The 26,040-nt window shown below is 37.8% G+C and overlaps 1 protein-coding gene across 5 annotated transcripts in view; it reads left to right on the top strand.

Moving 5' to 3' along the window:
- Positions 1-723: 723 nt before the first annotated feature.
- The window catches only part of LOC307152416 (protocadherin alpha-C2-like), a gene marked incomplete at its 5' end in the record, with an annotated part of 47,663 nt that continues 22,346 nt past the window's right edge, over positions 724-26,040 (top strand). The window contains one exon of one of the 5 annotated variants that reach the window (XM_079861018.1): positions 724-3,087. In XM_079861018.1, the coding sequence (XP_079717144.1) occupies positions 724-3,087 (2,364 nt within the window). Of the gene's footprint in view, positions 3,088-4,669; positions 7,078-8,625; positions 11,090-11,919; positions 14,541-16,171; positions 18,651-26,040 lie in introns of those variants that run through there. The other 4 variants (XM_079861017.1, XM_079861016.1, XM_079861015.1 and 1 more) reach the window with 4 other exon arrangements.

Raw genomic sequence — 26,040 nt, 5'->3', positions numbered from 1 at the left:
ATATATATATATATATATATATAAATACATAATATATATAAATACACCTATGGTAGATTGCTTGTATGTTTCGAATACACTCGTAATGAATTTGTAATGTACTTGTAACATAAATAAAGTCTACTTTAATATCACTAATCAAGCATGTAATTTGTCCTAAACAGGCACATACTTAAAGTATACTATATACTTGAAGTTGGTCCAATTTAGTACACAAATGTACACTAAATGCACTTAAAGTTATGCTTTAATATATTTAATTACAACTAAAATGTACTTAGTACAAAATTGGTTGTTTCAAAATAGCACACTTCAAGTTAACTAATCATTAACACACTTGAAGTATACTGATAATTAGTCTGGCTGCAAGTATACTTTTACTCCCCCCGCCACCACCAGGGTATATAGCGGTGCTTTTCATTGTTGGATTACTTTGAAAATGGCTATTGGTGTCTCCAAGCATTTTGTTGTCCCTTCAGCTGTTTTGGTTTTATATTATTCCTGTTATGGCATAGTTTCAGCACATGGTGTCACTGCAGACCGTCAGTTAAAGGTTTAAAGGCTTTATTTTGAAGCCTCTCTCAGAATCTTGGTGTTATAGTGTATCTGTCGTTGAGACATGATGTTGGTTTCTGTTCCGTCTCGTGTTGTCTGAATGCAAAGAAGATTCTCGTGCGTTAATTTTTTGTTTTTACTGTCATTACCCCATTGTGAATCACCATCATGGCATTTATGGGATATTTCGAGTGTGGATTGATATTTTTCCTTTCTTTGCTGGATTCTGCGTTTGCTCAGATCGTCTATTCCGTACCGGAAGAGGTAAATAAGGGAACAGTTGTTGGCAATATTGCGAAAGACCTGAACATAAACGTTCAAGACCTGGAATCTCGCATGTTTGAGATCGTGACTGGATCAAATAAGAAGTATTTTGATGTAAATCTGAAAACTGGCGTGCTGTTTGTTAACGAAAGGATTGACCGTGAGGAGATATGTATGTCGAACCAGAAATGCTCTTTGAATATAGAGGCCCTCGCTAAAAATCCTCATCATCTTTACAGGGTGGAGATTAAGATCTTGGATATTAACGACAATGCGCCACATTTTCCTGTTAAAGTGTTTACTATAAATATAACTGAAACAGCCAATCCTGGAGAGAGATTTCCTCTCCCTGTGTCCGAGGACTCTGATGTTGGCAGTAATTCACTGAAAGAGTACAAACTGAGTCCGAATGAACATTTCAGTCTCGATACACAGAGTGAAGACCAGAGTGTGTCTGCAGAGTTAGTGCTGAGCAAGGCTTTAGATCGAGAGAAGCAAGCGACTATTAAGTTAGTTCTCACCGGGACGGATGGAGGAAAACCACCTAAATCAGGGACTTTAAATATTATTATAAACGTCATGGATGTTAATGATAATAACCCAGTGTTCAGTCAACCTCTTTACAAAGTCAAACTGAAGGAAAATGTTGCTGCTGGTACTAAAGTTTTATCTGTGTTTGCCACTGATTTGGATGAAGGAATAAATCGTGAAATTGTGTACTCGTTTGTTGGTCATGGAAAAAATAAAGATCTATTTACCATTATCCCTGAGACAGGAGATATTGTTGTAAAAGGGCAAATTAATTACGAGGAAAATCCTGCTATTGAGTTACGAGTTCAGGCAAGAGATAAAGGCAGTACACCAAGGAGCACACATTGTAAAGTTTTAATAGAAGTTATGGATGAAAATGACAATGCACCAGAGATAATTGTGACTCCTCTGTTGGAAAGTGTGAAAGAAGACATAAAGTCAGGAACTGCAGTTGCTTTAGTCACAGTGTCTGATAAAGATGGAGGTAAGAATGGCATTGTTCACTGTGCGCTGAAAGGCTCGTTTCCTTTCAAACTGGAGACGTCATATAACAATCATTATTCTCTAGTGGTAGACGGACCTCTGGACAGAGAGAGTGTTTCTCAGTATAACATCACAATTACAGCTTCAGATGAAGGAACTCCGGCTCTTTCCAGCAGCACTGTTATAACTGTACATCTCTCTGATGTTAATGACAATGCCCCACATTTCCCAGCACCCGTTATTAACGCTTTTCTAAGTGAGAATGGTCAAGCTGGAGGACTCGTGACAAAAGTGACAGCTGATGATTCAGACACTGGAGAGAACGCAGAACTTTCATATTCACTGTTAGACAGTTCCAGCTCCAGTGTTCCTGTAACAACACTGATCAATATAAACTCTTTGAGTGGAGAAATATTCAGCTTACAATCATTTAATCACGAAGAAACAAAAAGATTTCAGTTTGAAGTGATGGCAACAGACTCTGGTGTTCCTCCTCTGAGCAGTAATGTGACTGTAAATGTGTTTATTCTGGATGAGAATGACAACAGTCCAGTTATTTTACCGCCTTATTCTGACCCTGGATCAGTTAATACTGAGAACATTCCCTACTCTGCTGAAGCGGGATACTTTGTAGCCAAGATCAGAGCTGTTGATGCTGACTCTGGATATAACGCTCTTCTGTCTTATCATATAAGTGAACCCAAAGGAACGAATCTCTTCCGCATTGGAAGCAGCACTGGAGAAATAAAGACTAAGAGACGAATGAGTGACAATGACTTAAAAACTCACCCACTTATTATTACAGTGTCTGATAATGGAGAGCCATCACTCTCAGCGACTATGTCCATGGATGTTGTGGTTGTTGAGAGTCTGGATGACATAAAGACATCATTCAGAGAAGTTCCTGTTAAAGAGGAGAGTTTTTCAGATCTGAATGTGTATCTGCTCATCGCTATCGTCTCAGTATCAGTCATCTTTTTACTGAGTCTGGTGGGTTTGATAGCAGCTAAATGCTACAGGACAGACGGCAGTTTCAGCAGGTACAGCGCTCCAGTGATCAGCACCCATCCAGACGGAAGCTGGTCCTTCTCTAAATCTACTCAACAGTATGACGTGTGTTTTAGTTCAGACACAATAAAGAGTGATGTAGTCGTTTTCCCCTCGACGTTTCCACCAGCAGACGCGGAGTTGATCAGCATTAATAGTGGAGAAGACACTTTTACGCGCACCCAAACTCTTCCTACCACTGGAAAGGTAAGCTACTGCTTACATGCAAATATAATTTCACTGTAATTAAATTGCACGCTGCTGCAATTTGTGTGAAACGTTTCAGAGATACACTGCTCCTTATTTTGGTAATGAAGTAGCTTAATAGGTGAACAAAAATGCCATCCAGATATTTGTATCTGAAAACTAAAAACGTAAATTGATGCTTAAATTGATCTCGTGGGTTTGATAGCATCTAAATGCTACAGGACAGACGGCAGTTTCAGCAAGTACAGTTCTTTAGTCCCCCTACATTTCCACCCTGCCCCCCTAAAAACTTCCGATTAACTCCGTAATCTGTACACTAATTCGTTATCGCCTCAGTCCCCTTTAAAACCCAAATGAAACCGGCGACAGGCTTCGGCTCATCCCCGTATTTTAGTCAGCGTTATTCAGCGTGTTCTTCAATCTTCATCGGCGCAGCGCGTCAGAAGCAGAAGACAACGTGTTTGCATTTATTAATAGATTATGATATCTGCATCTGTGTATTTTTTTGTCATAAACTGAGTTTACATATGAGTTGTAAACATATAAAGTTTACATATGAGTTGTACAAATCAAGTAAAATCTGGGCTTTAAAAAAAGAAAAAAAGAAAGAAAATGAAATTCCTTTAATCTAAATGAGACTTTGTGACTTTTCCTACTCTTCCTATACTTTATAATTCAGTGAAATAAAATTGCTAAAATTTGTTATGAATTTTAGCTGGTTATTTAAAATGATTAGAAATGAATTCAACATTCAGGGATTGACTTGATAGAACATGCTGTATTGTTCATTCCTACCCAAGTGTCAGCAATTTATTATTTTCTTTTTTCTTTTCTTTTTTTAAAATCATATCCTCATTGGAGGCTCAGCGCCCCCTTATATTGAAATCCTAGAATCGCCCCTGACTAATTCTATCAAATTTACCCTTTATAGACGTGCGACTCACGTCACTGGATAGGAGTTCACGCGCAGTTTGTGATGTTTAGTAATTACATCAACTGTACTAACGGCATTAATACCCATTTAACAATACATTAAGTGACATTTTGAAATATGTATGTACTTGTGTGTTTTTGTCTTTGTGGCCGACTGGTTTAATATCGCATCCAACTGGTGTTAGTGTGCTGCGACTGCATCGATCAGTACCATGGACAGCAGCACAATGAGTTCTAGCGTGAAAATGTTACATTTCTGATGAATTTGAACATGTGCTTCTCTGTTTTTTTGGCCATTTAAAATTATTATAATTTACGATAAATCATAGACTTGTTTTTGTGTGTGTGTGTGTGTGTGTGTGTGTGTGTGTGTGTGTGTTTGGTAACTATGATTTGTTTTTAGTGGTGTCATTTCATCTCAAATGCGTCATGTGTTTCTTCAGTGGGTTTGGAAATATAATATACTTGTAATGGCATAATGTAAGCACATGGTGTCACTGCAGACCGTCAGTTAAAGGTTTAAAGAATTTATTCTGAAGCCTCTCTCAGAATCTTGGTGTTATAGTGTATCTGTCGTTGAGACATGATGTTGGTTTCTGTTCCGTCTCGTGCTTCCTAATGCAAAGAAGAAATATTGGCTTCTCTCGCCTTTATCTTTTTTAGCTATCTTCAAGACATTTGTGAATCACCATCATGGTATTTATGGGATATTTCGAGTGTGGATTTATATTTTTCCTTTCTTTGCTGGATTCTGCGTTTGCTCAGATCGTCTATTCCGTACCGGAAGAGGTAAATAAGGGAACAGTTGTTGGCAATATAGCGAAAGACCTGAACATAAACGTTCACGACCTGGAATCTCGCATGTTTGAGATCGTGACTGGATCAAATAAGAAATATTTTGATGTAAATCTGAAAACTGGCGTGCTGTTTGTTAATGAAAGGATTGACCGTGAGGAGATATGTATGTCGAACCAGAAATGCTCTTTGAATATAGAGGCCCTCGCTAAAAATCCTCATCATCTTTACAGGGTGGAGATTAAGATCTTGGATATTAACGACAATGCGCCACATTTTCCTGTTAAAGTATTTACTGTGAATGTTAGTGAAAACGCAAGCCCTGGAGAGAGATTTCCTCTCCCTGTGTCCGAGGACTCTGATGTTGGCAGTAATTCACTGAAAGAGTACAAACTGAGTCCGAATGAACATTTCAGTCTCGATACACAGAGTGAAGACCAGAGTGTGTCTGCAGAGTTAGTGCTGAGCAAGGCTTTAGATCGAGAGAAGCAAGCGACTATTAAGTTAGTTCTCACCGGGACGGATGGAGGAAAACCACCTAAATCAGGAACTTTAAATATTATTATAAACGTTATGGATATTAATGATAATAACCCAGTGTTCAGTCAACCTCTTTACAAAGTCAAACTAAAAGAAAATGTTGCTGCTGGTACTAAAGTTTTATCTGTGTTTGCCTCTGACTTGGATGAAGGAATAAACAGTGAAATTGTGTACTCGTTTGCGGATCATGGTAAGAAGCAAGACACTTTTACCATTATCCCTGAGACAGGAGATATTGTTGTAAAAGGGCGTATAAACTTCGAAGAGAATCCTGCAATTGAATTGCGAGTTCGTGCAAGAGATAAAGGCCATTCGCCAAGGAGCACACAATGTAAAGTTTTAATTGAAGTTATGGATGAAAATGACAATGCACCAGAGATAATTGTGACTCCTCTTTTGGAAAATGTGAAAGAAGACACAAAGTCAGGAACTGCAGTTGCTTTAGTCACAGTGTCTGATAAAGATGGAGGTAAGAATGGCATTGTTCACTGTGCGCTGAAAGGCTCGTTTCCTTTCAAACTGGAGACGTCATATAACAATCATTATTCTCTAGTGGTAGACGGACCTCTGGACAGAGAGAGTGTTTCTCAGTATAACATCACAATTACAGCTTCAGATGAAGGAACTCCGGCTCTTTCCAGCAGCACTGTTATAACTGTACATATCTCTGATGTTAATGACAATGCCCCACATTTCCCAGCACCCGTTATTAACGCTTTTCTAAGTGAGAATGGTCAAGCTGGAGGACTCGTGACAAAAGTGACAGCTGATGATTCAGACACTGGAGAGAACGCAGAACTTTCATATTCACTGTTAGACAGTTCCAGCTCCAGTGTTCCTGTAACAACACTGATCAATATAAACTCTTTGAGTGGAGAAATATTCAGCTTACAATCATTTAATCACGAAGAAACAAAAAGATTTCAGTTTGAAGTGATGGCAACAGACTCTGGTGTTCCTCCTCTGAGCAGTAATGTGACTGTAAATGTGTTTATTCTGGATGAGAATGACAACAGTCCAGTTATTTTACCGCCTTATTCTGATCCTGGATCAGTTAATACTGAGAACATTCCCTACTCTGCTGAAGCGGGATACTTTGTAGCCAAGATCAGAGCTGTTGATGCTGACTCTGGATATAACGCTCTTCTGTCTTATCATATAAGTGAACCCAAAGGAACGAATCTCTTCCGCATTGGAAGCAGCACTGGAGAAATAAAGACTAAGAGACGAATGAGTGACAATGACTTAAAAACTCACCCACTTATTATTACAGTGTCTGATAATGGAGAGCCATCACTCTCAGCGACTATGTCCATGGATGTTGTGGTTGTTGAGAGTCTGGATGACATAAAGACATCATTCAGAGAAGTTCCTGTTAAAGAGGAGAGTTTTTCAGATCTGAATGTGTATCTGCTCATCGCTATCGTCTCAGTATCAGTCATCTTTTTACTGAGTCTCGTGGGTTTGATAGCAGCTAAATGCTACAGGACAGACGGCAGTTTCAGCAGGTACAGCGCTCCAGTGATCAGCACCCATCCAGACGGAAGCTGGTCCTTCTCTAAATCTACTCAACAGTATGACGTGTGTTTTAGTTCAGACACAATAAAGAGTGATGTTGTCGTTTTCCCCTCGACGTTTCCACCAGCAGACGCGGAGTTGATCAGCATTAATAGTGGAGAAGACACTTTTACGCGCACACAAACTCTTCCTACCACTGGAAAGGTAAGCTACTGCTTACATGCAAATATAATTTCACTGCAATTAAATTGCACGCTGCTGCAATTTGTGTGAAACGTTTCAGAGATACACTGCTCCTTATTTTGGTAATGAAGTAGCTTAAAAGGTGAACAAAAATGCCATCCAGATATTTGTATCTGAAAACTAAAAACGTAAATTGATGCGTAAATTGATCTCGTGGGTTTGATAGCATCTAATGCTACAGGACAGACGGCAGTTTCAGCAAGTACAGTTCTTTAGTCCCCCTAAATTTCCATCCTGCCCCTCTAAAAACTTCCGATTAACTCCGTAATCTGTATACTAATTCGTTATCGCCTCAGTCCCCTTTAAAACCCAATTCCACCAGCAGACGCGGAGTTGATCAGCATTAATAGTGGAGAAGACACTTTTATGCGCACACAAACTCTTCCTACCACTGGAAAGGTAAGAAGATCATTGAAAATTAGTGTTAAAATATTTACATTTTAATTATTGTTCTTGGCTGTTCGCAATTATTTCTTATGGTTGTCATAAATGTTGGTTTGGTTTTCCAACACGAGCTCATGAAAGTGCGTATCTATAGCACGAATGATATTTCTCGTATCATTTATCCGCCAAAAAGAGTTTTTGCGTTCAAATGATACGCACTGTAAACTCCTTGGGTAGGATTAGGGGTGAGGAGAGCGTGCGTATTACACGCCATAAAGTGCGTATCATATGCACGCGAACACTTGATTTTAAAGTTGTTGTGATAAATTATGAATACGTTTAATCTGCAGTTTTACGAACATACTATGATTAATCTTATCCTGCATGGGTGTTTTTTTTTTTTTTTTTTTTTTTTTTTTTTCGTTTTTAAGTATCAAAACAATTCATATTTTAAAATAATGTAATAATAATCGATATAGTTTACAAAACAGAAAAGCGATGTCAAGCAAAATTAACAAAAGTAAAGACGTACGTTACAGGAAATGTGAAATTAAATTGCGAAAAAGAAACGAAATAATAATATTATTATTCATAATATTAATAATAATAATAATAATTCCAATCCTAATTGGTCAATACAGCATTCCGACCATTTTATTTTTCATAACTGCTTTGACCTCTTCACTATGTCTCTGTGCAGCTCCCCAAGAGGATCATTATTTTTGTTGCAAAGCAGTGTTATCTCATAACCTTCCCCGTGGAGAGTATTTTTTAGCCAGCGTCTTTTTCCCCCCATCTTTGTTTTTTTTTTTCCTTCCACTTTGTTTGCAGTCTTAGCTAATTAGCAGCATTAACAAGTGGATTATATAACAAGTAATCTGTCATTAAAATATAAATATATTGCGGTGCTTTTTATTGTTGGATTACTTTGAAAATCACTATCTTTGATGGTGTCTTCAAGCATTTTGTTGTTCCTTCAGCTGTTTTGGTTTTATATTATTCCTGTTATGGCATAGTTTCAGCACATGGTGTCACTGCAGACCGTCAGTTAAAGGTTTAAAGGCTTTATTCTGAAGCCTCTCTCAGAATCTTGGTGTTATAGTGTATCTGTCGTTGAGACATGATGTTGGTTTCTGTTCCGTCTCGTGTTGTCTGAATGCAAAGAAGATTCTTGTGCGTTTATTTTTTGTTTTTACTGTCATTACCCCAGCTGTGAATCACCATCATGGCATTTACGGGATATTTCGAGTGTGGATTTATAATTTTCCTTTCTTTGCTGGATTCTGCGTTTGCTCAGATCGTCTATTCCGTACCGGAAGAGGTAAATAAGGGAACAGTTGTTGGCAATATAGCGAAAGACCTGAACATAAACGTTCAAGACCTGGAATCTCGCATGTTTGAGATCGTGACTGGATCAAATAAGAAGTATTTTGACGTAAATCTGAAAACTGGCGTGCTGTTTGTTAACGAAAGGATTGACCGTGAGGAGATGTGTATGTCGATCCAGAAATGCTCTTTGAATATAGAGGCCCTCGCTGAAAATCCTCATCATCTTTACAGGGTGGAGATTAAGATCTTGGATATTAACGACAATGCGCCACATTTTCCTGTTAAAGTGTTTACTATAAATATAACTGAAACAGCCAATCCTGGAGAGAGATTTCCTCTCCCTGTGTCCGAGGACTCTGATGTTGGCAGTAATTCACTGAAAGAGTACAAACTGAGTCCGAATGAACATTTCAGTCTCGATACACTGAGTGAAGACCAGAGTGTGTCTGCAGAGTTAGTGCTGAGCAAGGCTTTAGATCGAGAGAAGCAAGCGACTATTAAGTTAGTTCTCACCGGGACGGATGGAGGAAAACCACCTAAATCAGGGACTTTAAATATTATTATAAACGTCATGGATGCTAATGATAATAACCCAGTGTTCAGTCAACCTCTTTACAAAGTCAAACTAAAAGAAAATGTTGCTGCTGGTACTAAAGTTTTATCTGTGTTTGCCACTGATTTGGATGAAGGAATAAATCGTGAAATTATGTACTCGTTTGCTGGTCACGGAAAGAAACAAGACACTTTTACCATTATCCCAGAGACAGGAGATATTGTTGTAAAAGGGCAAATTGATTATGAGGAAAATCCTGCAATTGAGTTACGAGTTCAAGCAAGAGATAAAGGCAGCCCACCAAGGAGCACACATTGTAAAGTTTTAATAGAAGTTATGGATGAAAATGACAATGCACCAGAGATAACAGTGACTCCACTTCTGAAAACTGTGAAAGAAGACATAAAGTCAGGAACTGCAGTTGCTTTAGTCACAGTGTCTGATAAAGATGGAGGTAAGAATGGCATTGTTCACTGTGCGCTGAAAGGCTCGTTTCCTTTCAAACTGGAGACGTCATATAACAATCATTATTCTCTAGTGGTAGACGGACCTCTGGACAGAGAGAGTGTTTCTCAGTATAACATCACAATTACAGCTTCAGATGAAGGAACTCCGGCTCTTTCCAGCAGCACTGTTATAACTGTACATATCTCTGATGTTAATGACAATGCCCCACATTTCCCAGCACCCGTTATTAACGCTTTTCTAAGTGAGAATGGTCAAGCTGGAGGACTCGTGACAAAAGTGACAGCTGATGATTCAGACACTGGAGAGAACGCAGAACTTTCATATTCACTGTTAGACAGTTCCAGCTCCAGTGTTCCTGTAACAACACTGATCAATATAAACTCTTTGAGTGGAGAAATATTCAGTTTACAATCATTTAATCACGAAGAAACAAAAAGATTTCAGTTTGAAGTGATGGCAACAGACTCTGGTGTTCCTCCTCTGAGCAGTAATGTGACTGTAAATGTGTTTATTCTGGATGAGAATGACAACAGTCCAGTTATTTTACCGCCTTATTCTGACCCTGGATCAGTTAATACTGAGAACATTCCCTACTCTGCTGAAGCGGGATACTTTGTAGCCAAGATCAGAGCTGTTGATGCTGACTCTGGATATAACGCTCTTCTGTCTTATCATATAAGTGAACCCAAAGGAACGAATCTCTTCCGCATTGGAAGCAGCACTGGAGAAATAAAGACTAAGAGACGAATGAGTGACAATGACTTAAAAACTCACCCACTTATTATTACAGTGTCTGATAATGGAGAGCCATCACTCTCAGCGACTATGTCCATGGATGTTGTGGTTGTTGAGAGTCTGGATGACATAAAGACATCATTCAGAGAAGTTCCTGTTAAAGAGGAGAGTTTTTCAGATCTGAATGTGTATCTGCTCATCGCTATCGTCTCAGTATCAGTCATCTTTTTACTGAGTCTCGTGGGTTTGATAGCAGCTAAATGCTACAGGACAGACGGCAGTTTCAGCAGGTACAGCGCTCCAGTGATCAGCACCCATCCAGACGGAAGCTGGTCCTTCTCTAAATCTACTCAACAGTATGACGTGTGTTTTAGTTCAGACACAATAAAGAGTGATGTAGTCGTTTTCCCCTCGCCGTTTCCACCAGCAGACGCGGAGTTGATCAGCATTAATAGTGGAGAAGACACTTTTACGCGCACACAAACTCTTCCTAACTCAGAGAAGGTAAGAAGACTTTGGAACCCTAGTTGTGTGAAATTTGTGGAGTTTGAAATATGTGTATTGTTGTCACTTAAGTCGTGTTGGTATTTGCAAACAATTCTTTGATTTCGCTGAACTGAATAACACTTTCCTCGTAGCTATTTGTCAATGACAACAAAAAGGCAAGTACAAATACCGATGCTGAAAAAAATGATTCGTTGAATTTAATAAAAAAAAATATGGTAAGTGGTTGTACACAACTGATTTTAGCTACATTTAAACAAATGCATTAAGTTGAACTTAATCAATTTTAGTTCAACTTAATGCACTTGTTTTAATCTAGCTAAAATCAATTGTGTGCAACCACTTACCATAATTTTTTTTTTAATTAAATTCAACGAATCATTTTTTTTTCAGATGCAAGAAAATGCGATTTTTAATTACTAAAGATAATAAAAGATGATGACGACTGATAATAATAATAATAATAATAATAATAATAATAATAAATCATAGTCCGCATCTTATAATAAAGTTATTATGCTGTTTATATTAAACATTTATAAACTTAAGGGTACTTCGATTCTTTTTTGAGAGAGGGGGTCTTCAGCACCATGGACAAAGAACACCTCATATCCTCGCTTTTCTTTCCGTACATTTTGGTAATCTTGGTTAGATGTAACTATATTTTATTTAATTAGCTTCCTTCTATTATCATAATTTACTTATTATAGCGAGTGCTGCAGATCTTTACCCAAAATGTGTCTTTTTATTTGCATTCATACTTTGCAATTCATTATAATGCGTTTTTTTTAAAAACATTATAGATTTGAAGTGTGGAATATTGCACTCTAAATAAAATATCCCCATTCAGCATGCAGTTAAAACGCACGATGTCGTTGTAGACCATGAATTTGAAGCACTTCTCGTATTAAAATGAGGCTCCTCCCCTATAGTGGAAGAGCAACCGCCTATTATTGCCATGAGCAAATGAAAAGGTATTATACAGTAGCCTACATGCTTCCGAGACGAAGAGCCTGTCAGCAACAAGACACACATACGTTGTTTTAAAAATATGATTAATCTTTGAAGGTTTGAAGGAACAACGATGGAAATCTTAAGCTATTTTTGGGTCATAACAGCTCTTCATTTTGGTTTATGGCAATTTTCATTCGGCAAGATTATCTATTCGGTGTCGGAGGAAGTAAACAAGGGAACTGTTGTCGGAAATATAGCAAAAGATCTCAAGATCAGTGTTCAGGAGCTGGAATCTCGTATCTTGCAGCTTGTATCCGGATCCAACAGAAAATATTTTGACGTGAATTTGAAAACGGGAGCGTTGTTCGTGAATGAAAGAATTGACCGGGAGGAATTATGCTTCGCTAATCAGGAATGTGCTCTTAATTTGGAGGCTATTGTTCAAAATCCTCATAGTCTTTATCGAATTGAAATTAATGTTCTGGATGTTAACGATAATGCTCCATATTTTGTGGACAGCGTTGTGATGATAAACATTACCGAGGATGTTGTTCCAGGGGAGAGATTTCATCTTCCTGTAGCTGAAGATAACGACATTGGCATTAATGCACTTAAAGACTACAAACTGAGCAAGAATGAACACTTTTCTGTTGACGTGCAAACTGAAGAGCAAAGTGTGTCTGCTGAATTAGTGCTCCAAAAACCTTTAGATCGTGAAAAGCAAGCGGTAATTCCTCTTGTACTAACAGCTGTTGATGGGGGAAAGCCTGCAAAGACAGGCACATTAAGTGTAATAGTGAATGTTATTGATATAAATGATAACAAGCCTGTCTTCAGCAAACCATTGTACAAGATCAAGGTGAGAGAAAATGTTTCTGTTGGTTCAAAAATCATCTCTTTGACTGCTACTGATTTGGATGAGGGCACCAATAGTGACATTATTTATTCCATAGCTGAACATGGAAACATAAAAAAGCAAAGTCTATTCACTGTGGGTCCTGAAAGCGGGGATATTGTTGTAAAGGGTCAAATAGACCATGAGATAAATGCTGCAATTGAATTGCGAATTCAGGCAAGAGATAAAGGCAGTCCACCAAAGAGCACCCAATGTAAAGTTTTAATAGAAGTTATGGATGAAAATGACAATGCACCAGAGATAATTGTGACTCCTCTTTTGGAAAATGTGAAAGAAGACCTAAAGTCAGGAACTGCAGTTGCTTTAGTCACAGTGTCTGATAAAGATGGAGGTAAGAATGGCATTGTTCACTGTGCGCTGAAAGGCTCGTTTCCTTTCAAACTGGAGACGTCATATAACAATCATTATTCTCTAGTGGTAGACGGACCTCTGGACAGAGAGAGTGTTTCTCAGTATAACATCACAATTACAGCTTCAGATGAAGGAACTCCGGCTCTTTCCAGCAGCACTGTTATAACTGTACATATCTCTGATGTTAATGACAATGCCCCACATTTCCCAGCACCCGTTATTAACGCTTTTCTAAGTGAGAATGGTCAAGCTGGAGGACTCGTGACAAAAGTGACAGCTGATGATTCAGACACTGGAGAGAACGCAGAACTTTCATATTCACTGTTAGACAGTTCCAGCTCCAGTGTTCCTGTAACAACACTGATCAATATAAACTCTTTGAGTGGAGAAATATTCAGCTTACAATCATTTAATCACGAAGAAACAAAAAGATTTCAGTTTGAAGTGATGGCAACAGACTCTGGTGTTCCTCCTCTGAGCAGTAATGTGACTGTAAATGTGTTTATTCTGGATGAGAATGACAACAGTCCAGTTATTTTACCGCCTTATTCTGACCCTGGATCAGTTAATACTGAGAACATTCCCTACTCTGCTGAAGCGGGATACTTTGTAGCCAAGATCAGAGCTGTTGATGCTGACTCTGGATATAACGCTCTTCTGTCTTATCATATAAGTGAACCCAAAGGAACGAATCTCTTCCGCATTGGAAGCAGCACTGGAGAAATAAAGACTAAGAGACGAATGAGTGACAATGACTTAAAAACTCACCCACTTATTATTACAGTGTCTGATAATGGAGAGCCATCACTCTCAGCGACTATGTCCATGGATGTTGTGGTTGTTGAGAGTCTGGATGACATAAAGACATCATTCAGAGAAGTTCCTGTTAAAGAGGAGAGTTTTTCAGATCTGAATGTGTATCTGCTCATCGCTATCGTCTCAGTATCAGTCATCTTTTTACTGAGTCTCGTGGGTTTGATAGCAGCTAAATGCTACAGGACAGACGGCAGTTTCAGCAGGTACAGCGCTCCAGTGATCAGCACCCATCCAGACGGAAGCTGGTCCTTCTCTAAATCTACTCAACAGTATGACGTGTGTTTTAGTTCAGACACAATAAAGAGTGATGTAGTCGTTTTCCCCTCGACGTTTCCATTGCCAGATGCAGAGCTAATCAGCATTAATGAAGGAGACACTTTTAATAGGACTCAAACTCTTCCAAGCACTGGCAAGGTAAGATAAAACTTATATCTTACAGTTTGAAAATAGTATCATATTGAACAGACTCTTGGTGGCAGTTTGGAATTAGTTTTACTATAGTGAATGTGTGATTTTGAAACATGGTTTAACTTGGAGTTGTTCATTTTCACATATGTTATCTTGGATCACAAAACCAGTCACAAGTCACACAGGTATATTTGTGGCAATAGCCAACAATGTACGGGTCAAAATGATGGATTTTTCTTTTACGCCAAAAATCATTTGGATATTAAGTAAAGATCATGTTGCATGAAGATATTTTGTAAATTGCTTACCGTAAATATATAAAACATTTATTTTTGTGAGTGAATGCAGCACAATCGCAAACATTAATGGACAACTTTAAAGGCGATTTTCTCAATGTTTCAAATTTTTTTTTTTGCACCCTCAGATTCCAGATTTTCTTTCAGATGGTGTATAAATCTCAATTTCAGAAAATTTACCCATGTGACTGGTTTTGTGGTCCAGGGTCACATATCATGCTTAGGAAAGTTGTGAATGGGCAGTTGTGTTCAAGAGTACACACACATACACTGATTGTTTTCAGCATTGTTTACTCCAGTGTTACATTGGCATTCCAGTTCCATTTTTCTAATATGATATCTTTATGTTGGTACCAAGATGTACATAACATGCATTTAGTCTTGTCACTGCTGATCAGATTGTAGGTTGTCGTGCAAGGGATAAAATGTCAGCCAGGGTGGATGTAATGGCAAACAAGCACTACATTTGCCATGTTATAATTTCTTAATAATTATTATTTTTGCTGTTCTGAGAGCATCTCCTTGTGTCTATCGTTCTTTTCAGGTCATATAGTTTGTTCCAGGGAAAGTAAAAAGAGGCTTGTTGTTGGAAATGTGCATTGTTGGAAGGCTGTCACATATTTCAGAGTCTGCATGAAGGACTGTGAAAGTAAATCTGAAAACAAGTGTTCTGTTTAAGTAAACATAAAGATAAATGGCCATAAAATAGCCAGTTGTAATGACAATCTATCATTTTTTACCTGATTTTCTTTTCTTCTGTTCATAGCTTCATGCTAGTATGTTTACAATACAGTTTCATATCTGATTCTGAATTAGTGTCACTAATTTTCAGCGTTAAAATTTCAAGAACAAATATACTTTTTCGATTTTGTATTTTATTCATTTATTTTTGACATATTTTAGGAAATAATTTACGACCATCTTTAAGTGAATTAAGTGAATTTCAAATGGGACATAAGTTCATTTGTAATACGAGACTATTGAGGGGGGAGGGGGAGCTCTATAATTAACGGTTTGTCCCAATGTATTCAAACAATGCATTTTACACTGATTTAGTTACTGCATTTTGAACGCATGCGCGTTTGAAGTTGTGCTGTGTTTTGGTGTAGACTATAGACTTTTAATAGACAAACAAAGCTTTTCCTGTGGTAACTTAATTTACTCTAGGTGATATTTTGTTTTGTGGTGCTGTAGCCTATAATATTTATTGTGTAGTTTCGTCGCACAGAACCGCACGTAATCCGCGTGGTGTCACTGCAGACCGCGAAACTTTTATCATTTCCATATAGCCTCTGAACTCCGCCTACAATTTGACTGAGTGACATGCTGTAACCGGGCGTCACAATCTAGATGCTTTTCGCGTGTATGTGTCATTCTTTATTCTGGGTGTTTAGAGTTTTGATCACCGGTGTAGTGTTTTGATCACGTTGGCGTCTCACACGGAAGGATGGCAGACAGAATGGACTTAACGTTCCCGCATTTAATTTTCCTCTGGCTCGTGATGTGTGTTTCAGTGCCTGCGGATGGTCAGATTGTCTACTCCGTGTCCGAGGAAGTAAACATCGGAACTGTCGTCGGGAATGTGGTAAAGGACATGCATTTAAACGTCCAAGATTTGGAATCACGGGCGTTTCAGCTTGTATTCGGCACGAAGACGAGGTATTTCGATGTGAATCTGAAATCTGGCGTCTTGTATGTTGCTGAAAGAATTGACCGCGAGCAGCTATGTCCTAATACTCCATCCTGCTCCTTGAATTTTGAAGCGATAGTTAACCACCCTCTTAGTCTGAGCCGAGTGATAGTTAATGTTAATGATGTGAATGACAATTCTCCTACATTCCCTGTTGAAACTCAAGTTTTGAATATCTCTGAATCAGTGCAGTCAGGAGCTACATTTTCCTTGATCAGTGCATTGGATGAAGATGTTGGACCTTTCTCTGTTAAAAGCTATAAACTGAGTCCTAATGAACATTTCTCATTAGAAGTGCACCCGGGTGGTGAACATGGCATGTCTGCAGAGTTAATCCTTCGAAAAGCTTTAGACAGAGAGAGAGAACCTGTAATTCGACTAGTCTTGACCGCTTCCGATGGAGGGAAACCGTCAAGATCCGGGACATTACAAATTATAGTTAACATTTTAGATACAAATGATAATGCTCCGGTGTTTAGCAATCCTCTTTATAAAGTCAGTGTAACAGAGAACACACCACGAGGAACTAAGATAATTAAACTCAATGCTACTGATATGGATGAAGGTCCAAATGGGGAAGTAACATATTTGTTTAGCAGTCATGGTCAGGAAAAAAATCTTGATGTTTTTGCAATCAGTCCTGATTCTGGAGAGATTGAAGTAAAAGGAAATATTGATTTTGAGGACAAAGCTTTTTATGAACTTAGAGTAGAGGCCCATGATAAGGGTCTTTCCCCAATGACGGTTAATTGTAAAGTACTAATCGAAGTCATAGATGTAAATGATAATGCACCAGAAATAGTAATAACATCCCTGCTGTCTTCATTAAGGGAAGATGCAAAAATTGGCACTGCTGTGGCTCTGGTCACAGTTTCAGACAAGGACGGTGGAATGAATGGGAAAGTGAGTTGTAAGCTGCAAGGAAATTTACCTTTCAAACTTGAGTCTTCTTACAAAAATTATTACTCTGTTGTTTTAGAAGGCCAGCTTGACAGGGAAAAAATCTCCAAGTATAATGTTACCCTAATAGCAGTGGATGAGGGAACACCACCTCTTTCCAGCACCAGTGTGGTTTATGTTGATGTTTCAGATGTGAATGACAATCCTCCGCAATTTAATGGAAAAAGCATTAGTGTCTATGTAAAAGAAAACATGCCACCAGGAACCCTTATTCACACAGTGTCAGCATTTGACAGAGATTCAAATGAAAATGCTGAGATTTCTTACTCTATTGTGGATAATAAAGCAACAAGCATACATTCTGTTAGTGTTAACTCATTGACAGGCCAGTTGTATAACCTACAGTCTTTCAATTTTGAAGAACAGAAAACCCTTAGTTTCCATGTTCAGGCCATAGACTCTGGTGTTCCTCCTCTGAGCAGTAATGTGACTGTAAATGTGTTTATTCTGGATGAGAATGACAACAGTCCAGTTATTTTACCGCCTTATTCTGATCCTGGATCAGTTAATACTGAGAACATTCCCTACTCTGCTGAAGCGGGATACTTTGTAGCCAAGATCAGAGCTGTTGATGCTGACTCTGGATATAACGCTCTTCTGTCTTATCATATAAGTGAACCCAAAGGAACGAATCTCTTCCGCATTGGAAGCAGCACTGGAGAAATAAAGACTAAGAGACGAATGAGTGACAATGACTTAAAATCTCACCCACTTATTATTACAGTGTCTGATAATGGAGAGCCATCACTCTCAGCGACTATGTCCATGGATGTTGTGGTTGTTGAGAGTCTGGATGACATAAAGACATCATTCAGAGAAGTTCCTGTTAAAGAGGAGAGTTTTTCAGATCTGAATGTGTATCTGCTCATCGCTATCGTCTCAGTATCAGTCATCTTTTTACTGAGTCTCGTGGGTTTGATAGCAGCTAAATGCTACAGGACAGACGGCAGTTTCAGCAGGTACAGCGCTCCAATGATCAGCACCCATCCAGACGGAAGCTGGTCCTACTCCAAATCTACACAACAATATGATGTGTGTTTTAGCTCAGACACAATGAAGAGCGACATGGTGGTTTTCCCTTCACCATTTCCGTCTGCAGAAGCTGAACTGGTCAGCATTCATGGAGAAGATACTTTTACACAAACCCAAACTCTTCCTACCACTGGGAAGGTGAGCATTATTTAAGACCTTGGTTTACGAAGTAGCTGAATTTTCACTTGGCCTATGGCCTATTCACATATTCACTATACACATGCTTTTCTTTGTTTTGTTTTTAGCTCTTATTTAGTTACTAGAAAAATATAGAAGTGAAGCAAAACATCATTCAGTTTTCTTCATTTATTTTTGGCCCGCTACTTGAAATTATGCTGAATATGTGATGTTGCAACTTGCATAACAAATCCTGCTACATTCAGTTTACTTAAAGTAAATGATATCAATGAACCTGATTTAATAGCAGTCATCTTGGTTTTAGCAAGTTGTTACCATTCTTTCCATAACATTTATATGATTAGAGTTTTCCTGTTTCAATTATTACCTCAACTCTGACTGCAAAGCTTGTATGTAGTGTAGTTTCAGCACCACCAGTGATGGACAGCACCACCTCACTGATACACAGGCACACCAAGGGCTTGGTAGTACTGCTCTCATATTGCACTCAAGTTGATTTAATGATTTGATTATTAATTAATCAAAGACATCTGTTTTAATTATAACTCTTTAATTACATTAAACTGCAGTTTCAAGCAGGTTGCAACAGCTACTCCCTAGTCTTCAAAGAGAATTTAAATGATGTTTAATAAGCTTCACTAACCGACTGCTTTGAATACAGAATTGAAATGGTGATTTATTTAAGAGTTTTTGTAGAACTTTAGTTTTGTTACTGAGTTTTGCATGTTAAGTCACCAAATGCTTTATTTTTACACTTTCTGCACTTTCCTGTGCATGTTCAGTGATACTGCCAATATATGGATAAAAGTGTCTGCTACATGCATAAATGTAAATATGTATGTTTAATGTGAGTTGGTTGGTCTCAGATATATGCTCCATGTTCCTTCGTCTCATAGTTAGTCATGCCTCTTGAGTCTTTTTTTTCCCCTTAGTCCTTGAGAGAGGACAGGGATCAGGGCCCATGTAAATTTCTGTGCAATTGGGTCAGTACTCGGTTCTGCTTTGCCCGGCTGGTTGAGGGAGATAGATGGATTAGAAGTCTGTGGGTCTCTGGGCTGCTGGAGTGCTGCAGTCCCACCTGCATTATATCAAATTCTCTCAAGCCCCCTACACTCAATGCATAATGAGTGGGACATGCTGCAGACTCTATGAGAAAAAGACACAGCAGTATTTATGCTGTTTAAAGAAACTGATCCTCTATTTCCCTCTATGTGCAACCCATTTCATGCTGCTGTGCTTACAGTGTTTTTATTTATTTATTTATTTATTATGTTTATATTTGTTTAAATAATTCACAAGTTTGTTACTTTAATGACATTAGTTTGGTCTATGTGGTATTCATCTCTAACTATATTTTGGTTCTTGTTGTTTGAATGTCTCATTCCACTGATCCCTCTTCTGAACATGACAGATGGAATTAATTCTTTAGTGGCACCATGGCATTTTACTTTCCACCCCTGTGAGTTTTCACATGAGAGTGCTATTAAATTGTTAATTTAATATGACACATTATTCCGATAAACGTGACATTCAGGCTGCAGTTTATTGTAATTTGTCATATTAGCGGCCAAAAGTTGTCTGGAATGGGATAGTTCAATTAAACCATCAAAAATATGAGGAAGATATTGTATATATTTCTTTAATATTTTAAAACACTAAACTTGGTTAAGGTATTTTCTATCTGACAAAATTATTTGGCAAAAAATGGCTTTATTTAAAGGTTTTATTTTACTCTTAAAAAATACAAAAACAAAAAACTCACAGAAAAACACTGACTACAACATAATCAGTTATTAATATTTCATTGGTTCTCTATTGTTTTCGCATGTGTTCATAATTACTTTGTATGACGGCCTGGCCAAAAATTGTCTGCACAATTTGGCATGTTTTATTATATTATCACAAAAATGAAGCAGTTGACTCTAAGGCAAATATATTTGACATTTTACTGACATTAAACTGCAGACATATAAATGACAAGACAGAGATATATTAGTGTTATATATTCGATGCAAAAGCCTCTAAAAGCCACCTCTGTCAAAAATGAGATAATAATATTGAGTGAATGCTCTCCGCACATAGTATACGTTCATCAAATACTTTCACTTCAAACTCACTAAATCCCAGCCTCAGCCCATTCAGAAATGTCGGTACTTGGATAGAAACCTATACATATGAGCCTGATAAAAATGTTAATATATAAAAAAAAAAAAATGTAGACAGACTTAGAGGCTTTTGCATCTGAAGTCTTCATATATATATATATATATATATATACAGTGCTATGCATAAGTGTATACACCCATGCTAAAGTTGACTAAAAAGAGGAATAAAAAATCATATTTTGGAAATTGAACTTAATGCCTTAATTTAAAAAATTAGGAAAAATCCAACCTTTAAGGACACCAATTTTCTTTGTGAATGAATAATGTATTGTAAATAAATAAATGTTCTTCCTTAAAATACATGGTGCATAAGTTTGGACACCCCTATGTTAAATTCCCATAGAGGCAGGCAGATTTTTATTTTTAAGTATTTTTTTAAATTTTTTTTTTTAGGATACTAGCATCCTGATAAAGTTCCCTTGGCCTTTGGAATTAAAATAGCCCCACATCATCACATAGCCTTCACCATACCTAGAGATTGGCATGGGGTACTTTCCATAAGATCATCTCTCAATGCAAATCAAACCAGCTTTTAGGCTAACTGAAATAAAACCATGCCAATCTCTAGGTATGGTGAAGGCTATGTGATGATGTGGTGCTATTTTAATTCCAAAGGCCAAGGGAACTTTATCAGGATGCATAGTATCCTAAAAAAAAAATTTAAAAAAATACTTAAAAATAAAAATCTGCCTGCCTCTATGGGAATTTAACATAGGGGTGTCCAAACTTATGCACCATGTATTTTAAGGAAGAACATTTATTTATTTACGATACATTATTCATTCACAAAGAAAATTGGTGTCCTTAAAGGTTGGATTTTTCCTAATTTTTTAAATTAAGGCATTAAGTTCAATTTCCAAAATATGATTTTTTATTCCTCTTTTTAGTCAACTTTAGCATGGGTGTATACACATATGCATAGCACTGTATATATATTAACATTTTTATCAGGCTCCTATGTATAGGTTTCTACCCAAGTCCCGACATATACACATGCAAATCAAAGTTTAATAGAATCTCACCTCTTTTTTCTCCTCAGTCTGTCTGCATTGTCTTGCGCACAAGGATCATGTTTCAGTTATGACATTACTGCTTCAGCCAGCTGTGAATTTGTGGTTAATATGGGCAAACTTCAAGTCTATTTGCAGAGTGTGATGCTATGAGGTTTACCCAAGAAAGTGGATAAGTCTGTTTGTGCTTGTGTATGTTATTCATTAGAATATAAGCTTGGCAGAATCATGGAACTGAGTCAATGCTTAAGCACTGTGACATACTATGAGTCATAGTACAGACTGTGGGTAAATACAGACACTATCATTACTTCAGTGTTATTTATTGTGAACTGCTAAGCTGTTGTCTGTGCACTGCAAGACATAAACTGTGTGTCTGCTGGCTTGTGTTTCTATCAGAAAGAATGACCTGAGCCTTTTGTTAAGGTCACACTGGGATTTCTGTCCCTCTGGATGGATGCATTTTTACCCTGAAATGGAGGTTCAGAGCACAATAAACAGATTGCCATGAATGACAAATGCTCCTTTCTTGGTTTTCACAAATTGCCCATTTGTCTCCGCAGGTCCTGCGGGCTCTCTAAATTCCCTAAAGCTCAAATTAAATGTGGATCTGCATAATTTCTTGTTTACAAGGTTATTATCTCTGCAGATTCGCTTTCGCTGAATATGAAAATGATCACTTTGCAGTGATCCATTAGGTTGTCATTATTGTACAAATGAAATGCTAATGCATTCAGCAAAGCATTTTAGGAGCGCTTATAGTGCTATAACATATATTATTGGTTTATGTCATCATTTATTTGCTTATGCTAGTTTGCATATCTATTCTGTTCAGTTGCCTCTCTCGGGTTGCTGGGTCTGGCAGTAGAAAGAACAGTCGATGATTCCCTGCAGTGTATCAGTGAGAGGATGGGTGGGTCATCTCTGCAGAGGGCTGCAGGTGGCAGAATGAGTCAAGCTGAACAGAATGCAGAGAGAGAGAGAGATGGAGGGAGGGAGGGAGGGAGGGGAGGGAGGGGGGGGGGGGGGGGGGGCTCTGGATGGCTTGCTAGTGCCCTCTGTTGGTTGCAGAGCTGTGTGGGATCCTTACTATAAAGTGTTTTATTTCCAACCTCAGCCAGTAGGGGTCTTACGCCATCCTTTTCAAGCATCCTCTGTGCCCAATCCTTTCAGACACCCTCTCTTTCTCTCTATTTTTTACTGTCACTTTGTGTTACCACAACATGCCTTATGCTCCCATAATGTTTTGCCTCTCATTTCTTTGAGGACGTGCAGTCCTTTTAAAAAATAAATTCCCTCTCTCTGTCTTCACACATATACTCACTGCGCCCTGAAATAATTTCAGGAACTAATATCTAGGAATTTTGCAAGTGTCTTTTGCAACACAGATTAAGCAAACAAACAGTAACAAAGAAGGTTGTCTATCATTAACAAAACAGGGCACTGCAAAAACCAGATTCATTTACTTTACAATTTACAAGATTCATTTACTAAAAGACAGCGAATAAGACTTGTTTCGATGTATCTTAAGTGTATTCTGTCTCACTCTCAGCAGATTGTTTTACTTGACCTGTTTATTCTTAAAATATAAAATATATAAGATGAAAAATATACAAGTGCAGTAAGAAAACCAGACTTGCATTAAAGACCCACTACCAGTCAAACAAAGAAAGAAAATCAGCAATGTGACAGTTAAGACATGTATAATCAGCCCTTGACATTAACTTTTTAACACCAGACACTGTGGCTACTAGTGGTTTTCCAAAGTTACTAGCCACTTTTCACTGGCCACAATTTTGACATCGATACCATAGGGAAAAACTGCCATATAGATATTTTTAATATTATCTCATAATTTGGCAGCCGGTAAATTAGGCTGTTGTCACTTTAGGTCTGACGCACGGACCATATATATAGCCAATATATTTGTCTTTATGTGCGCACACTTTGGGTGTGTGCACAAAATCTGCGGGAATTAGTAAAATTATGCTCAAAACGCACAATCCCATGCCGAAATTCAAGCCCTGTAACACCAACAATTTTCATCCGTAGCTAATGAAACGAGTGAGTAAAGGGACGTGGGTTTGTGTGTCAACTCGCTATCGGAGAGATTAGAGAGCGAGAACGCGCAGCTGGTATCGTGTATCCTGCGGAAGAGTTTCAGATATTTCAGTATCGATATGTATCGAAAAATCTATATTTTTGACAACACTAGATTGTTTTAGTTTGCACATAGTTTATTGTTTTATATACCTTTTTAAAAGACTATAATTGTAAATGTATATTAGGCCTATATAAAATTCAACCCGCCAAAATGGCTAGTAGTGACTGTGTTACAATGTCAAGCCCTGTGTATAATGTAATGAAAGATTTCTATTTCAAATATATTCTGTTCTTTTGAACTTTCTATTCATCAAATAATCCTAAAAAGATATTCTTAAGCAGCAAATCAGCTTATTAGAATGATTCATAGAATGGTCATGTGACACTGAAGACTGGAGTAATGATGCTGAAAATTCAGCTTTGCCAACACAGCAATAAATTACATGTGAAAATATATTAAAATAGAAAACACTTATTTTAAATTATAAAAATATTTCACAATAGTACGGTTTTCACTGCATTTTTACATTTACATAATTTGTATGTTTTCTGAAAAAGAATCTTAATGTCTTATACAGTGTTGCTTCTTAATTAGTAAAATAGTATGTTTATATATAGACCAACATCTGGGCCTGTGAAACTTGAGACTATATGTTGTCCATTCGGGGAGTTGGTTCATAGCCAATATATCTACCATTCACTCTAATTTTACCATTCGGTTCTATGACCTACATCATCAACACCTAATATAGGCCACAACTGGCAGAGTAGAGAGAAAGAATGAGAGAAGACGGCATGTATGCAAAGAGAGTGGGAAAGAGAGATGGAGAGAACATGAGAAAGAGAGATTTTTTTTAGTGCACACTGCGGTGAGTGGTGTGACTCTGGATGCCCTTGCTGAGGGCACTGTTGGTGCAGGCTGTCTGTGCGGTGTCTCTCAGATGGGTGCATCTCTTTTAAAATATGGCACACTTATGTAAGTAGGGTCAGGGGAGGAGGAGTACCACTTGTAAATGGGTCTCTGCCATGTCAAAGGTCAAAGTTCACAAGTCAAAGCTCAACGCAGTGTAATATCTTTCAATTTAAAAAAAAAAATGATCCTGTTTTCTTAGGAGCCGTTTACATCTTAATCAGTCTCCCTAGTGCAATTAGTCTGATGCTCCCCAGTGTGATTAGCCTATCACAAATAGACAACACTTAGTGTAGCAATGTTTGAGAATTTGACTGTTATTCTTAAATAGGAGCCTTGTTTTTGGGGATGTCAATTGGCAGTATTATACTCATCCCTTTTTCTATATCATTCACAACTTAACACACTCAGTTCCCCAAGGCTACAACTCACTTCTGCAAATGTCAAGACAGTCTTATTATTGCACACTGACAGTGAAAGTGCATGCATGCAGGATGAGGCCTGGTTGTGCCTTTAAATTTCCTGTAGGTTTGCTGAAGCAGAGACCTAGAGTTAATAGATCTAGAAGAACATGATTTTTGATATTAGGCTGCTTTCGCCATACTTTTTTTTTAAAATCTCTTTTTAAACTATGTTGAACCCAATAGCGATACACAGAGGAGAAGAGATGGAAGAGGAGGGAATGAAAGCAATGATACTTGCAGCTGCTTGTATTAAGTCTGTATTTTTTGTCTCTGCAATGAAGTTTCATTTTGACATTCATGCATGTGCAAAATTCAAATTTCAGTTTTATAATGCAATTAAAAAATGATGTAATCGGTTTGTAAATATGTCTGGGTAATCTTTATTGGAAATTAAATGTCAATTAACATGTATGTGCATTGTCTGTGTGTTCAGGGGAGACAGCAGGTGGGGCCAGAAACTAAATCTGAATTGTAGATATCTGAAAGTCAGAACAAAAGTAAACATGTGGGGATCTGACCCAGTGGCTTACAGAGCGTTTGTGCTGCCAAACATGTGGTATCACTCACAGTACTTTCCAAAGAGAGCAAAACAATTACATTATGAAAACAATGCACAAACACTGCCTAGTGTTTCACATACACTGCCTATTCATCCTGTTGTTTCATCTTATTCTGGCAGAGAACAAATAAAGACATGTGATGATTACCATCTGCTGTTCTGTGTTCCAGTGACCCCAT

The sequence above is a fragment of the Squalius cephalus genome, assembly GCF_949319135.1.
Source record: "Squalius cephalus genome assembly, chromosome: 24".
Lineage (NCBI taxonomy): Eukaryota > Metazoa > Chordata > Actinopteri > Cypriniformes > Leuciscidae > Squalius > Squalius cephalus.
The sequence above is the reverse complement of the archived record's forward strand: the minus strand, read 5'-3'. Positions and strand labels throughout refer to the sequence as shown.